The sequence below is a fragment of the Rhinoderma darwinii genome, chromosome 5 (genome assembly GCF_050947455.1).
Source record: "Rhinoderma darwinii isolate aRhiDar2 chromosome 5, aRhiDar2.hap1, whole genome shotgun sequence".
NCBI classification, from domain to species: domain Eukaryota; kingdom Metazoa; phylum Chordata; class Amphibia; order Anura; family Rhinodermatidae; genus Rhinoderma; species Rhinoderma darwinii.
The window spans coordinates 76,789,141-76,803,394 of record NC_134691.1 but is presented as its reverse complement, the minus strand read 5'-3'; the positions used below and the strand labels follow the sequence as shown (position 1 = coordinate 76,803,394).

The 14,254-nt window shown below is 42.3% G+C and overlaps 1 protein-coding gene across 2 annotated transcripts in view; it reads left to right on the top strand.

The window, feature by feature from the left end:
• DNAJC5B (DnaJ heat shock protein family (Hsp40) member C5 beta) overlaps positions 1 to 13,835 on the top strand; it is a 111,307-nt gene extending 97,472 nt beyond the window's left edge. For both annotated transcript variants that reach the window (XM_075828306.1, XM_075828308.1), the window contains 2 exons: positions 1,073 to 1,247; positions 13,345 to 13,835. In XM_075828306.1, coding sequence (XP_075684421.1) covers positions 1,073 to 1,247; positions 13,345 to 13,439 — 270 coding nt within the window. In that variant the 3' untranslated portion in view covers positions 13,440 to 13,835. The remainder of the gene's footprint in view (positions 1 to 1,072; positions 1,248 to 13,344) is intronic.
• The last annotated feature ends 419 nt before the right edge of the window (positions 13,836 to 14,254 follow it).

The following is a 14,254-nucleotide window of genomic DNA, read 5'->3' as shown; positions in this document are numbered from 1 at the left end:
AATGCTGCCTATGACCCAAAGAACACCGTCCCCACTGTCAAGCATGGAGGTGGAAACATGATGTTTTGGGGGTGTTTCACTGCTAAGGGCACAGGACTATTTCACTGCATCAATGGGAGAATGGATGGAGCCATGTACCATCAAATACTGAGTGACAACCTCCTTCTCTCCACCAGGACATTAAAAATGGCTCGTGGCTGGGTCTTCCAGCACGACAATGACCCGAAACATACAGCCAAGGCAACAAAGGAGTGGCTCAAAAAGAAGCACATTAAGGTCATGGAGTGGCCTAGCCAGTCTCCAGACCTTAATCCCATCGAAAACTTATGGAGGGAGCTGAAGATCCGAGTTGCCAAGCGACAGCCTCGAAATCTTAATGATTTACAGATGATCTGCAAAGAGGAGTGGGCCAAAATTCCATCTAACATGTGTGCAAACCTCATCATCAACTACAAAAAAGGTCTGACTGCTGTGCTTGCCAACAAGGGTTTTGCCACCAAGTATTAAGTCTTGTTTGCCAAAGGGATCCAATACTTATTTCTCTGTGCACAATGCAAATAAATATATATAATTTTGACTATGTGATTTTCTTTTTTTTTATTTTATATAATCTATCTCTCACTGGTAAAATTAACCTATCCTAAAAATTCTAGACTGTTCATGTCTTTGACAGTGGGCACACTTACAAAATCAGCAAGGGATCAAATACTTATTTCCTTCACTGTATATATGTTATATATATATATATTTTTTTCTCACACTGATACAATACTACGGGCTGGAGCCTTGTGGTCCCATTGGCTAGGAAGCAGCAGCAACTTTATCAATTGAATGCCTTCAAACAGTGTTGTACCTGGATACTGGCTATTTCTTACACCTGTATACCCATTCACCATTGTTTTGGGATTCTGCACCATGAGGCGCTTCTTCTTTTTATTTATTTCAGATATAAAGTATCCTGAGCATATGCCATCAATTTTTAGTGGCTGGAAAACCCCTTTAATTTAAACAACCTATATAATGCACGGTAGAATTTCCTCTGATCAGGTACTGAGTCTGTCTTTGTCAACAGGGGTTGTTTGCCATTTGTGGACTTCTGACTGGATGTTACTTTTGCTGCTGTCTGTGCTGTTGCTGCAATTGTTGTTTTGGAAAATGTAAACCAAAATCATCATCAGGAGAAGAAGATGAGTATTATGTATCACCTGAGGACCTAGAAGAACAGATCAAAACAGACATGGAATCAGGTGATGTGACATATATGACGTGACATATGCGCTCACACGAGCTTATGTCATATTTAGTCACTAGGACTTGAAAGCTAATTCATTTTGGACTTAAAATATACTTTAAAATGCCATTTTAGGACCCCCACCTCCAACCCTGCCAGGGCAGCTCCAGTAAGTGGTTTTTGCTCTGGAGAACATGCAACATCTATTGAAAAGAGCAGTTAATTCCATGGTGGTTTCTTCTACTGATAACAGTTGACTTGGGGGGCGGAGTGCAGTCATTGCAGTGGGACCTCCAGTTGTTGGATGATGTAACAAAAGAAAAGGGGTTTCCATGCCAGATAACCCCTTTAAGTTTAAAAATAAAATGAGATCCTGTCATTCCATCCATAGATAACCCAGGCAACATCTTGGCTGTGGCCCAATTTTTTCTCACAATCCAAAACCTTACCAATAGGTCAATTGACTAGTGTCTTAAGTATGTCTGACACAAGGTAATTACATTGTGAGCTCCCGTGGGGAAAGATTATTGTGTGTCCCCTACATCTTGCTAACATGCATTTACATACATACAAATGGTAGAAAGAAGTAGAGAACAGATGGGAGGGGTATGACTGCAGAATCAGACTACACAGAAGGATTTGTGTGTAATGGAGACACATAGATCTGCACAGGGGCTGTACACGCAAGGTGAAAGGATATTTTTAATCAAAGATGCTTAATTTTTTAATTTAGATATGTTCAAGTAATAAAACAAATCTTACACACAATTTAAGGGCTCATTTTTAGGCTCTGTTCACATCAGAGTAATACGTTGGAGGTATACATCAGAGTATACCTCCGATGAAAGGCTCTGACGTATACCACTGTATAGCCACAGAGTGGCATACACTGCTCAATGGCCACCATGGTAAAAAAAAAAGTATACCACGCAATATACTAGTATGTTGTTTTGCGGTGGCCTGCTTTGCAGTCTGCCAATTAACAACAACCTGACGGTGGCCAAAAGGACAGAGCCTAAATTCATACGTGGTGAGGATAATATTATCATGTGTTTATGTATGCTGGAATGGTAGATAAATATGGGTTCTGATGCAATCGGCCAAGAAAGATATTGGGGCAGATTTACTAATACTGTCTTACCATTAGAATAGAAGCGGCAAATTTATCACAGTGGCTCATGCTGGATAACAAATTTGAAGACACTTCTATCTAACTTTATTCAACCTCTTGGTTGACTTGCTTTAGAAAAACAATTTTTGGGTGCAATGTGGTGTATCTAAACTCATGTCCCTTTTCCACTAAGCCATGACACCTTGTCAGATGAGTTGCAAAAATTGTCTAAACTCTGTCTCAATTTGAGCCTGAACTCTGGCGCATTTTTTATGGTAAATCTGCCTCAATCAGTGTAAAGTTATCTACACCCGGAATCCTTCTTTTATACTCATTTCTGAATACTTAAAAAATAGAAAAATGTAACCAAGACAACATTTTATAATAAACACAAATGTATGAGAAGCTATTATATAGACAATGAAAAGACTATTAAACCCTTTGATACCCAAAATGACAAAAAAGAAACCTGTAAAAGTTACTTTAGTTTTCTGTAGACTTGCCAAAATGAACAGTGAGTCGAGGCACGTATCTTTTTTTGGCCCTAATGCATCTTATAGAAGCTGCCAAATTCCTTGAAGGTTTGCATGAAATCTTGTTATTGTAATAAAGTCATCTTAGTGTGTCACGGACACGACACTCATGCCTGCCAGTGTGTTGGCAGAATGGTTTCTTCATAGGTCAAAGTCATATCTCTAAGATATGAATTAAATCTTAATGAACTCAGCCATCCAAGGCTAAGCCAGGATGAAAGAACATGCAATGCTGTTGATTTTACAGCTGGCAAATTACACACATTTATAGGACCACCAAGCCTATATATTGAGTAGCTTTAAAGGACCCGCAAAAAGCATGTAATCATTTCATACTTATTGTGTTGCCAAAAGATCAGCTTAGTTCTTGTCTCCAGCAGCTGCCTAGCTCCTCTTAGTAACACCTAGTAGACATAAGGGCAGGGGGGATCCAGCCGGTTCACCCCGATTCTCCCGAGCCGGTTGTTAAAATTACAGCCGGTTCACAAAACCGCGGTGATGCGGGAAACCGGAACTGATACACTGCACTCAATTGTACCCGCGAACCAAACTCAGTATATATATACAGCACAGGAACCAAGCTCAGTACATATATACAGCAGCAAAGAGAAGCTCAGTACATATATACAACACCAGAACCAAGCTCAGTACATATATACAGCACCACAATAGAGCTTAGCACATTAATACAGCACCAAACCCAAGCTCAGTACATGTATATATGTTTTGAGCTTTGTTGTGGTGCTGTACATATGTACTGAGCTTGGTTCTGATGCTGTATATATGTACTGAACATTGTTCTGATGCTGTTTATATGTACTGAGCTCGGTTTTGGTTTGTATTTATGTACTGAGCTTTGATGTGGTGCTGTATATATGTACTGAGCTTGGTTCTAAAGCTGTATATATGTACTGAGTTTTTTGTTCTGATGCTGTATATATGTAATGAGTGTCATGCCTATGGCCACAGGCCATCAGGCTCACTTACTTCCTGACACCCGCAGCCACGGAACTGTGAGCACTGGTCCCCATCTCCTCCTCAGGAGACGCGCTCACTTCCGCTTCTCCCGGCCGGGTCCCATAGGCTGCAATGAAATTAGTACAAAATTAGCCCATGAGCCCCTTCCTGCCTTGCCTGAGCCTTGTTGTCGTTACCCTAGTCTGTTTAAGCAAATGGTCTCCTAAGTGTTTTCCAGTTCCCAGTGTTTCCCATTCCTGCTACCTGTAACCTGTATCCTGTGCTATCCTGGTCAAGTACCGTGTTCAGCTGAAGTCGTGCTGTGCTGTATACCACGCCTGTCCTGCTACACCACGCCTGGCGCCTGCCTGCTGCCTAGTCCCAGCTGAGCCTGTCTTGCTACTGTCTGAGCTACCACAGGTACACCATACGAACTATAGACTGTGGCCTGTGTCCTGTTGGCCAGCTGCCATACCGTCAAGGCGGTACGGCCCAGTAGGTCCACGTACCCAACGTGAAACTAAGCTTGGTTCTGTTGCTGTATTTATGTACTGGGCTTGGTTCTTTTGCTGTATATACGTATTGAGCTTTGTTCTGGCACTGTATATATGTACTGAGCTTGGTTTTGGTGTTGTATTTATGTACTGGGCTTGGTTCTGTTGCTGTATATACGTACTAAACGTTGTTCTGGCACTGTATATATGTACTGACCTTTGTTCTGGTTTTGTATATATGTACTGAGCTTGTTTCTGTTGCTGTATTAATGTATTGAGCTTTGTTCTATTGCTGTATATATTTACTGAGCTTTGTTCTGGCACTGTATATATATGTACTGAGCTTTGCTCTGGTGCTGTATTTATGTACTGAGCTTGCTTCTGAAACTGTATTTATGTACTGAGCTTGGTTCTGGTACTGTATATATTTACTGAGTTTGGGTTCAACTTTATTTGCATCCTGAGGACGCAGATCCAGTTCAGAGCAGGACATACCCCTGGCCGCCCGGGACAGCGGGACACCGCTCAAAATCTGGGACTGTCCGGCTGAATCCAGGATGGTTGGGAGGTATGCATATATACAACTCCAGAACCAAGCTCAGCATATACATCCAGCACCAGAACCAAGCTCAGTACATATATACAGCACCACAACAAAGCTCAGTACATAAATACAATACCAAAACCAAGGTCAGTACATATATACAGCATCAGAACAAAGCTCCGTACATATATACAGCATCAGAACAAATTTCAGTAGATTTATACAGCATCAGAACAAAGCTCAGTACATAAATACAATACCAAAACCAAGGTCAGTACATATATACAGCATCAGAACAAAGCTCAGTACATATATACAGCATCAGAATAAATTTCAGTACATTTATACAGCATCAGAACAAAGCTCAGTACATAAATACATCATAACAACCAAGCTCAAAACATATATACATGTACTGTGTCACAATCTGTGTGCATGTGGACCCATTAGGCAGGGTAGCAGCTGGCCAAACAACAGTGTACCAAGTCTGTACAAAGTCCAAGCACAAGGGTACCTGTAATAGTCCAGATAATATCAGTGGCTAGGTACAGATGGTATTTAGATGGCAGGTGCTGCAAAACGTGGCAGGAGGTACCAGGCGTGGCAAATGACACCAGAGGTGGTGTAAGACAGCAGGCATAGCAGATGGCACAACACGACTCCAACACTATAGAGGGCACAGGAACAAATAAAGCACGGGATACAGGATACAGGTAGCAGGGCACGGGAACACTGGGAACAGTATACAATTAATGGACCATTTGCAAGGCTAACATAGGAATACAAACAACACTCAGGCAAGGAGTAAAAGGGCAGGGCCCCTTTTATAGTTCAGGGTGATTAGGACTAATTGGTAACATATTTTCATGTGCGCGCGCTGACCCTTTAAGGCCGGGCATGCGCGTGCGCACGCACCCTACGGGACACTGCAGAGTGGAGTGGAAGTAAGTGCTGGCATCTCCTAGGGAGGAGATGCCGGCCAGCACTCACAAGATCATGGCCGCAGTTGAGGGGTGAGTAACAACGAAGGTCCGCAGCCGTGGACATTACACTGAGCTTGGTTTTGGTGCTGTGTATATGTACTGAGCTTTGTTCTGGAGTTGTATATATGTACTGAGCTTCTTTTTGGTGCTGTATATATCTATCGAGCTTGATTCTTGTGCTGTATATATGTACTGAGCTTGGTTCTGGTGCTGTATATATGTACTCAGCTTTGTTCTGGCACTATATATATATGTACTGAGCTTGGTTCTGTTGCTGTATTTTCTTACTGAACTTGGGTCTGTGCTGTATATATGTGTTGAGCTTGGTTGGTTTTGGTGTTGTATTTATGTAATGGGCTTTGCTCTGGTTCTGTATTTATGTACTTAGCTTGGTTCTGGCACTGTATATATGTATAAGCTTGGTTCTGGTGCTGTGTATATATATATATATATATATATATATATATACTGAGCTTGGTTCTGGTGTTGTATTTATGTATTGAGCTTGGTTCTGGTTTTGTATTTATGTACTGAGCTTCGATCTGGCGCTGTACATGTATGTGCTTTGTTCTGGTGCTGTATGTATATATACATACTGGGCTTGGTTCTAGTGTTGTATTTATGTACGGAGCTTTGTTCTGGTGCTGTATATATGTACTCTGTATATATGTACTGAGCTTGGTTCTGGCACTGTATCTGAATTAGCGGGGAGATTTGTTGTGGCTTACTGCGCACGCCGCACTGTCCTCCGCCTTTCTCACAGAGCACAGTGTAACTAAATGGGCTGAGCACTCTTAGGTTATTTATTGTGCGCATATAGGTCTATACATAATGGGTGAGTTTAATATAATGTGTGGGTAGGTATGTACGCTTATGTAGATATATAACAGACAGAATAGAAATAGAGGCAGCACTCCAATGGTCAAAAAAAGGGATTTTTATTCACCCATCTGTGCAATAGAATACAACGTTTCAGCTGCTCAATGCAGCCTTTGTCAAGCAGACAATGTAGATATATACATAGTGTGGAAATCAAGTTAAACATTCTGGACAGGGAATTTCATTATTTAGTGTCCACTTTAATATAGGGTGTATTTGTAATATTGTTTTACTTTATTATTAGAATCATTTTCCATGGCGCGATACATCGCAAAACACTGTGACACCCCCAGCGCGTATGGCAGAAGATCTTCCATAACGTGACATCTCCAATTACTAGTCCTTCTCAATGAATTAGAATATCATCAAAAAGTTAATTTATTTCAGTAATTCAATTCAAAAAGTGAAACTCATATTATATAGATTCATTAAACGCAGAGTGATCTATTTCCAGCATTTTTTTTCTTTTAATGTTGAAGATTATGGCTAACAGTTAATGAAAACCCAAATTTTAGTATCTCAGAAAATTAGAATATTAAATAAGCCCAATTTAAAAAAGGATTTTTAATACCGACATGTTGGCCTACTGAAAAGTATGTACAGTATATGCACTCAATACTTGGTCGGGTCTCCTTTTGCATGAATTACTGCATCAATGCAGCGTGGCATGGTGGCGATCAGCCTGTGGCACTGCTGAGGTGTTATGGAAGCCCAGATTGCTTTGATAGCGTCCTTCAGCTCGTCTGCATTGTAGGGCCTGGTGTATCTCATCTTCCCCTTGACAATACCCCATAGATTCTCTATAGAGTTTAGGTCAGGCGAGTTTGCTGGCCAATCAAGCACAGTGATACTGTGGTTATTAAACCTTGTTTTGGTAGTTTTGGCAGTGTGGGCAGGTGCTAATTCCTGCTGGAAAATGAAATCAACATCTCCATAAAGCTTGTCAGCAAAGGGAAGCATTAAGTGCTCGAAAATTTCCTGGTAGATGGCTGCGCTGACTCTGGACTTGATATAACACAGTGGACCAACACCAGCAGATGACATGGCTCCCCAAACCATCACTGACTGGGGAAACTTTACACTGGACCGCAAGCAACTTGGATTGAGTGTCTCACCACTCTTCCTCCATATTCTGGGACCTTGATTTCCAAATGAAATGCAAAATTTACTTTCATCTGAAAACAGGACTTTGGACCACCTGCCAAGGTTTCCTAAGCCTTTAAAAGGACTGGTCTGTTACCAGTGCTTTTAAAGGCTTAGGAAACCTTGGCAGGTGTTTTGTGTTGATTAGCTGATTAGAGTGTGACAATCTTCAACTTTTACCCAATATTCTAATTTTCTGAGAGACCAAATTTTGGGTTTTCATTAACTGTTAGCCATAATCATCAACGTTAAAAGAAAGAAAGAATGATGGAAATAGATCACTTTGTGTGTAATGAATCTATATAATATATGAGTTTCACTTTTTAAATTGAATTACTGAAATAAATTAACTTTTTGATGATATTCTAATTCATTGAGAAGGAATAATATTCTATCGCATAAGAATGGAAATCCAGAAGGTGTCATGGGTGAGCATAAATCACATTACTTACACCCTTATAGAATGCCTTGTATAAGCTTATACATCTAAAAAGAAGTAAAAAACAAAAGTTCCTCATTGTGCAGTAGCTCCTGAGTTGTAAAGTACAAGCATAGAGATGTAGGTATTATTGTAACCTTGTAACATTGGGCAAACACAGGCACAACACTGGTGTTGGCTTATACACATAAAACGTTTGGGTTTGGGAAAGTTGCAGCCAAGGTTTTATGCAAATTCCAAGAGGGTCCATTAGGTTTCTCTATTTTTGACGTCAAGAATAGTGCTGTAAACTATATTATTCGTGCTAAAAAAAATACTAGAACCTCTGACAAAAAGGAAAGAATTCCAGCAGAAATAGAGCAATAGTTGGATGTGAGGGCTTGCCAAAGTTAGTACCTACCAAAAGTGTTCCATGGAGCATTGGAAGAATGTGGCCTGATCTGATGAATAACGTTCTCTTTTACATCATGTGGACGGCCTAGTGCGTGTGCGTCACTTACCTGGGGAAGAGATGGCACCAAGGTATACCCCATCAGGGCAATAGAATTTCCAAATGGCAGTGGCCTCTTTCAGCAGGATAATACACCCTGCCACACAGCAAAAATTGTTCAGGAATGATCTACGGAACATAACAACGAGTTCAAGGGGGTGACTTGGCCTCCAAATTCCCCAGATCTCAAGTCGATCAATCATCTATGGGATGTGCTGAGAAAACAAGTCCGATCCATGATCCCCACCTTGCAACTTATAGGACTTAAAGGATCTGCTGCTAATGTCTTGATGCTAGATACCACAGGACACCATCAGAGGTCTTGTTGAGTCCTCGCCTTGATGGGCCTGGACTATTTTAGATGCAGGAGGGGAACCTACACAATATTAGGCAGGTGGTTTTAATGTTGTGGTTGATTGGTGTAAATCCATATGCAGTGAGAACCCTTTGTGGTTGCTGCCGGCAGTCAGAATTTTATTATTTAACGCTATGACTGGCCAGAGATTGGCTTCAGCGGTCATGTGCAAGAACAGCACGTCATCACTGCAGGACAAGTTAATAGAGACCGGCCATGGACCACTGGAGCAGTGTCAGTGAAGCGGCATGGAATTGAAAAGGTATTATAAGTATTTTTTTTATTTTATCCACTTTCCTTCTCTTTGCATATTTTTTTTTTTACGTCCCGGACAACCCCATTAAATTTAAAGGGATATGCCATAAGTATGGGATAGGTGCAGGTCCCAGCTATGGGATCCACACCTATGGGGATAAGGCGGGTCCCCTGATCCTTCTTGTGAAGCGACTGCTGGCCGTCGCATTCAGGTAGAGGATGAATAGAGAGGGGACCACATAACCAGCTCTCCACTTAGTCTCCGCCTGGAATCGGCAGCCACCCCTCTGGACAGAGCGGGAGTTGGGTGACCCTCATCCTGGATATAGACCTAGAGCCTGGACCTGCATCTAGCAGACTTTTATGGCATATCCTGAGGATTTGCCAAAAAATGTTAGAGATGGGGACAATAAAATATAGTAAGTTAGACAGAGCTCTCAATTAAGGGCATTTTTATTTTTGCTATGAGACTATTCTATGATTTCTGTGTAAGTCTCTTGCAGGCTAAGATATTTTAACAGTTTGTTTTTACATTATTTGCTTTCTATAAGGATGATCCTGTCCCTTTCACTAAATGCAATTTGAAGTGCGAGCGATAATCTGCAAAGGACTATTGCTCTCTTGACTTCAATAGTGTAAGGTACATTTCATCTCCACAATGTAATGGACAGATGAACCAAATTATATACAGCTTTGTTTATTGACTTAAATATATTCCTGACATCATCAACTTAATTTACTTTTGATATTATTTTATTGACGCCACCATTTTTTTCATACGTCACTTGCAAGTCTGAGAGAATGCCTGTCAATCCTTGAGAAATACGTCTTATAGTCCGTAGCTATTTGATTCTGGTGGAGATGGAAAAAGAGCTGATACTATATAAAGAAAGCAATTTACTAAATTATTCCACAAATGTTATAAAATAAAACTTCAGAAATGTATATATTCCAGGGCTTAGACTTCAGAGTAGATTGTCATAAGCAATATATGTGTGCAAGTCCTAGATACATTTCACAAAGCAATAATGGTAAAAGAAAAGTAATTACATACACTACCACATCTCTGCCAGGTTGTATTTTTCAGAAATTTGCCACAATGATATCTTGTTTATGAGTGGGGGAAAAAACATATCAGGATGAATATCTTCATGACTGCTGCTCACTAAGTGCAGATTTTTATTGTCTTTGTTTGTACACTTTCAAAAATGGTATATTGAAGTGCCAATTGTAAGACACACTGCTCAAAATGTGCATATGGTGATCTCCCTACATTACAGCAATTGATTTCACAGTGAGCCCAAATTACAATTGTGCAAAAATATATTAAGAAATTGCATAGACTGTAATTTGCTTATATGGACATGCGTACCATATGTGCCCTATGAAGAAAAGCTCAGGGCCGGCTTCAGCACCCAACGAACCCGGGCAAGTGCCGAGGCCCACTACCCTTTGGGGGGGCCCACTCGGCCGCCGGGTGCTGATGCTCCAGAAGTGGAATCCCCGGCGAGAGTCTTAGAGAGAGCCCCTGTCTAGGAGGCAGCGTAACTACCACTGTGACAGCCATAGCGGCTGCCACAGGGCCCGCAGCATGAGGTGGTCCATGCTATCCACCGTCACGGCAACCCCCCATGCCCAGTGGCCCTGCTGGCAGCCGCTACGGCTGCTACAGCGGTAGCGACACCACATTCACTATTGATCGCTATGGCTGAGCAGGGAGGTATCTCCCCACTCTGCCATTTACTACGCTGCAGACTCCCATGCAGAGTGCTAGTAGCTAATAGCGCTCTTCCCGGGTCTCCGGCTGTGGGGTTGCCCCTGACATCACTGTCCATATATGGACAGTGATGTCAGGACCAGAGCAGTGTCCCAGGCAGAGTGCTAGTAGCGCTCTGCCCAGGACTTTGGCTCTGGGATTGCCCCTGACATCACTATCCATATATGGACAGTGATGTCAAGGGCTTCCCCAGAGCCGGAGTACCGGAGCAAAGCCTTTATTAGAGCTAGTAGCGCTCTGCCCGGGTCTCCGGCTTTGGGGTTGCCCCTGATATCACTGTCCATATGTGGACAGTGATGTCAGGAGGAGAGAAGGAGGAGAAGCGCTAGAAGCGGCTCTGCTCCGGGACTTTGTCCCTTGGGAAGCCCCTGACATCACTGTCTATATATGGACAGTGATGTCAGGAGGAGAAGAGTCCCAGGCAGAGCGCTAGAAGCGGCTCTGCTCTGGGACTCCATCTCTGGGGGAGCCCCTGACATCACTGTCCATATATGTAAAATGATGTCAGGAGCAGAGCAGTGTCCCAGGCAGTAGCGCTCTGCTCGGGACTTTGGCTATAGGATTGCCCCTGACATCACTATCCATATATGGACAGTGATGTCAAGGGCTTCCCCAGAGCCAGAGTACCAGAGCAGAACCTTTACTAGCGCTCTGTGCGGGACTTCAGCTCTGCTCTGGACATCACTATCCACATATGGGCAGTGATGTCAGGAGCAGAGCAGGAGTCCCAGGCAGAGTGCTAGTAGTGCTCTGCCCGGGACTATGGCTCTGGGGTTGCCCCTGACAACACTGTCCATATATGGACACTGACGTCAGGGGTTTCTCCTGAAGCGGAATCCCCATCCAGAGTGTCGGCAATGCTCTGGATGGGGATTCCACTAGAGGGAGCACCAAAGGCGTGATCTACAGGGAGGGTGCTGTGGCACTACCAGGGAGGGTGGCTGTGTGACACTACCAGAGAGGGGGGCTATGTAGCACTACCAGGGTGGGGGCTGTGTGTCACTATCAGGAAGGGTGGCTGTGTGGCACTACCAGGAAGGGGGGCTGTGTGGCACTACCAGGGAAGGGGGCTGTGTGGCACTACCTGTGAGGCGCTGTGCGTCACTACCAGGGAGTGGGGCTGTGTGGCACTACCAGGGAGGGGGGCTGTGTGGCACTACCTATGAGGGGCTGTGTGACACTACCTGGGAGGAGGGGGCTGTGTGGCACTACCTTGGACAGGGGCTGTGTGGCACTACCTGGGAGGGGGGCTGAGTGGCACTAAATTTATGGGGGTACAAACTGGGGGCCTAACTTCTATATGGGACATAAACAGGGCCTAACGTCTATATGGGGGCACAAAGTAAAGTTTTCTGCCATTTTACTGCCGCCTTGGGTTCCATGCAAAGGGGCCTACTAAGTGTGTGTCGCCCATGGGCCCATATAAACCTGGAGCCAACCCTGAAAAGGAGTCAAATCCCAAAAAACAAATTTCAGGTTATTCTGTCTTTTACAAAATCTGCTGCGGGCGATCTGTAATACCAAAGCATTGCTGATCTTAAGCAGGATTGTTATTTATGTCTGATATAGAATACATATTGAAGGAGTTGAGGGTGTTTGGTCAATGAAACACAGGGTTTAGTTTTTGCCAGTTTGGGAGAATTTTTCACTTCAGTATGTTTCAAATAACCATGTTGAGTTCTGACAATCAAAAGTGCTCAGTACATTCTCTTACAACGTTCAATTATTGGCCAGATGTTAGTGTTCATCAAAAGAAATTCAGTCAAGTATGGCCCCCAGCTTTAAAGAAGACCTACCAGTTCTGAGAAAAACTTAAAAAGACTTTTCTCAAATACATAACATTAGCAGAACAACATGTGCCCACCACTCCATTCAATGTCTATGAGAATGACAGAAGCAGCCGAGCGCTGTACCCTTCCTCCTCGGGAAAACATGCCTTTGCAGTTCAGTTTATGTCCAAGGGAAATAAATGGGGGGTTTTGACTAAAAGATGTTTTATATAATGCTTATGACCAGCTAAAGTCTAATACTGTGATAAAATATATCATTCATCTATTATTTGAACAATGTAATTGCTATTTTTTTCAGTTTCTACATTTTTTTTAAAATAATGAATAAATAATCATTTTAGTTTTATATTATTTTTATTCTAGATGGTCATACTCCCATTGTAATGCAACCGACAAATTCAAGTGAGAAAACGCAGCTGATTGGAGACAGTCGTCGCACTTACCAAACAGATTCCTAAACATTGGAAGCAGGAATACAGTTATCTCACCACCACAAGTTATACAATAATAAAGTTCTATACTGACATTTATATAGTTCTAGATACACATGAGTATGGATTTCTGATAAAGAAGGTCATATAAATAAGGAATAATACACACACTACTAGTACAATCCAAACTGAATGAGCTTCAGGGTATTTTTGAAACATGGTGCCAGGCCTTTCTTAAAGAGGCTCTGTCACCACATTATAAGTGGCCTATCTTGTACATAATGTGATCGGCACTGTAATATAGATTACAGCAGTGTTTTTTTATTTAGAAAAACTATAATTTTTGACGGCGTTATGACCTATATTAGCTTTATGCTAGTGAGTTTCTTAATGAACAACTGGGCGTGTTTTACTTTTTGACCAAGTGGGCATTGTGGAGAGAAGTGTATGACGCTGACCTATCAGCGTCATACACTTCTCCCCATTCATTTACACAGCACATAGTAATCTTACTAGATCACTATGTGCAGCCACATACACAAACATTAACGTTACTCAAGTGTCCTGACAATAAATAGGCATCACCTCCAGCCAGGACGTGATGTCTATTCAGAATCCTGACACTTCGCTAACATTTGTGTGAGATTTACAGCAAGGCAAGCGTCATACACTTCTCTCCACAATGCCCACTTGGTCAGAAAGTAAAACACGCCCAGTTGTCCATTAAGAAACTCATTAGCATAAAGCTAATATAGGTCATAACTCTAAATAAAAAACACTTCTGTAATCTACATTACAGCGCCGATCATATTATGTACAAGATAGGCCACTTATAATGTGGT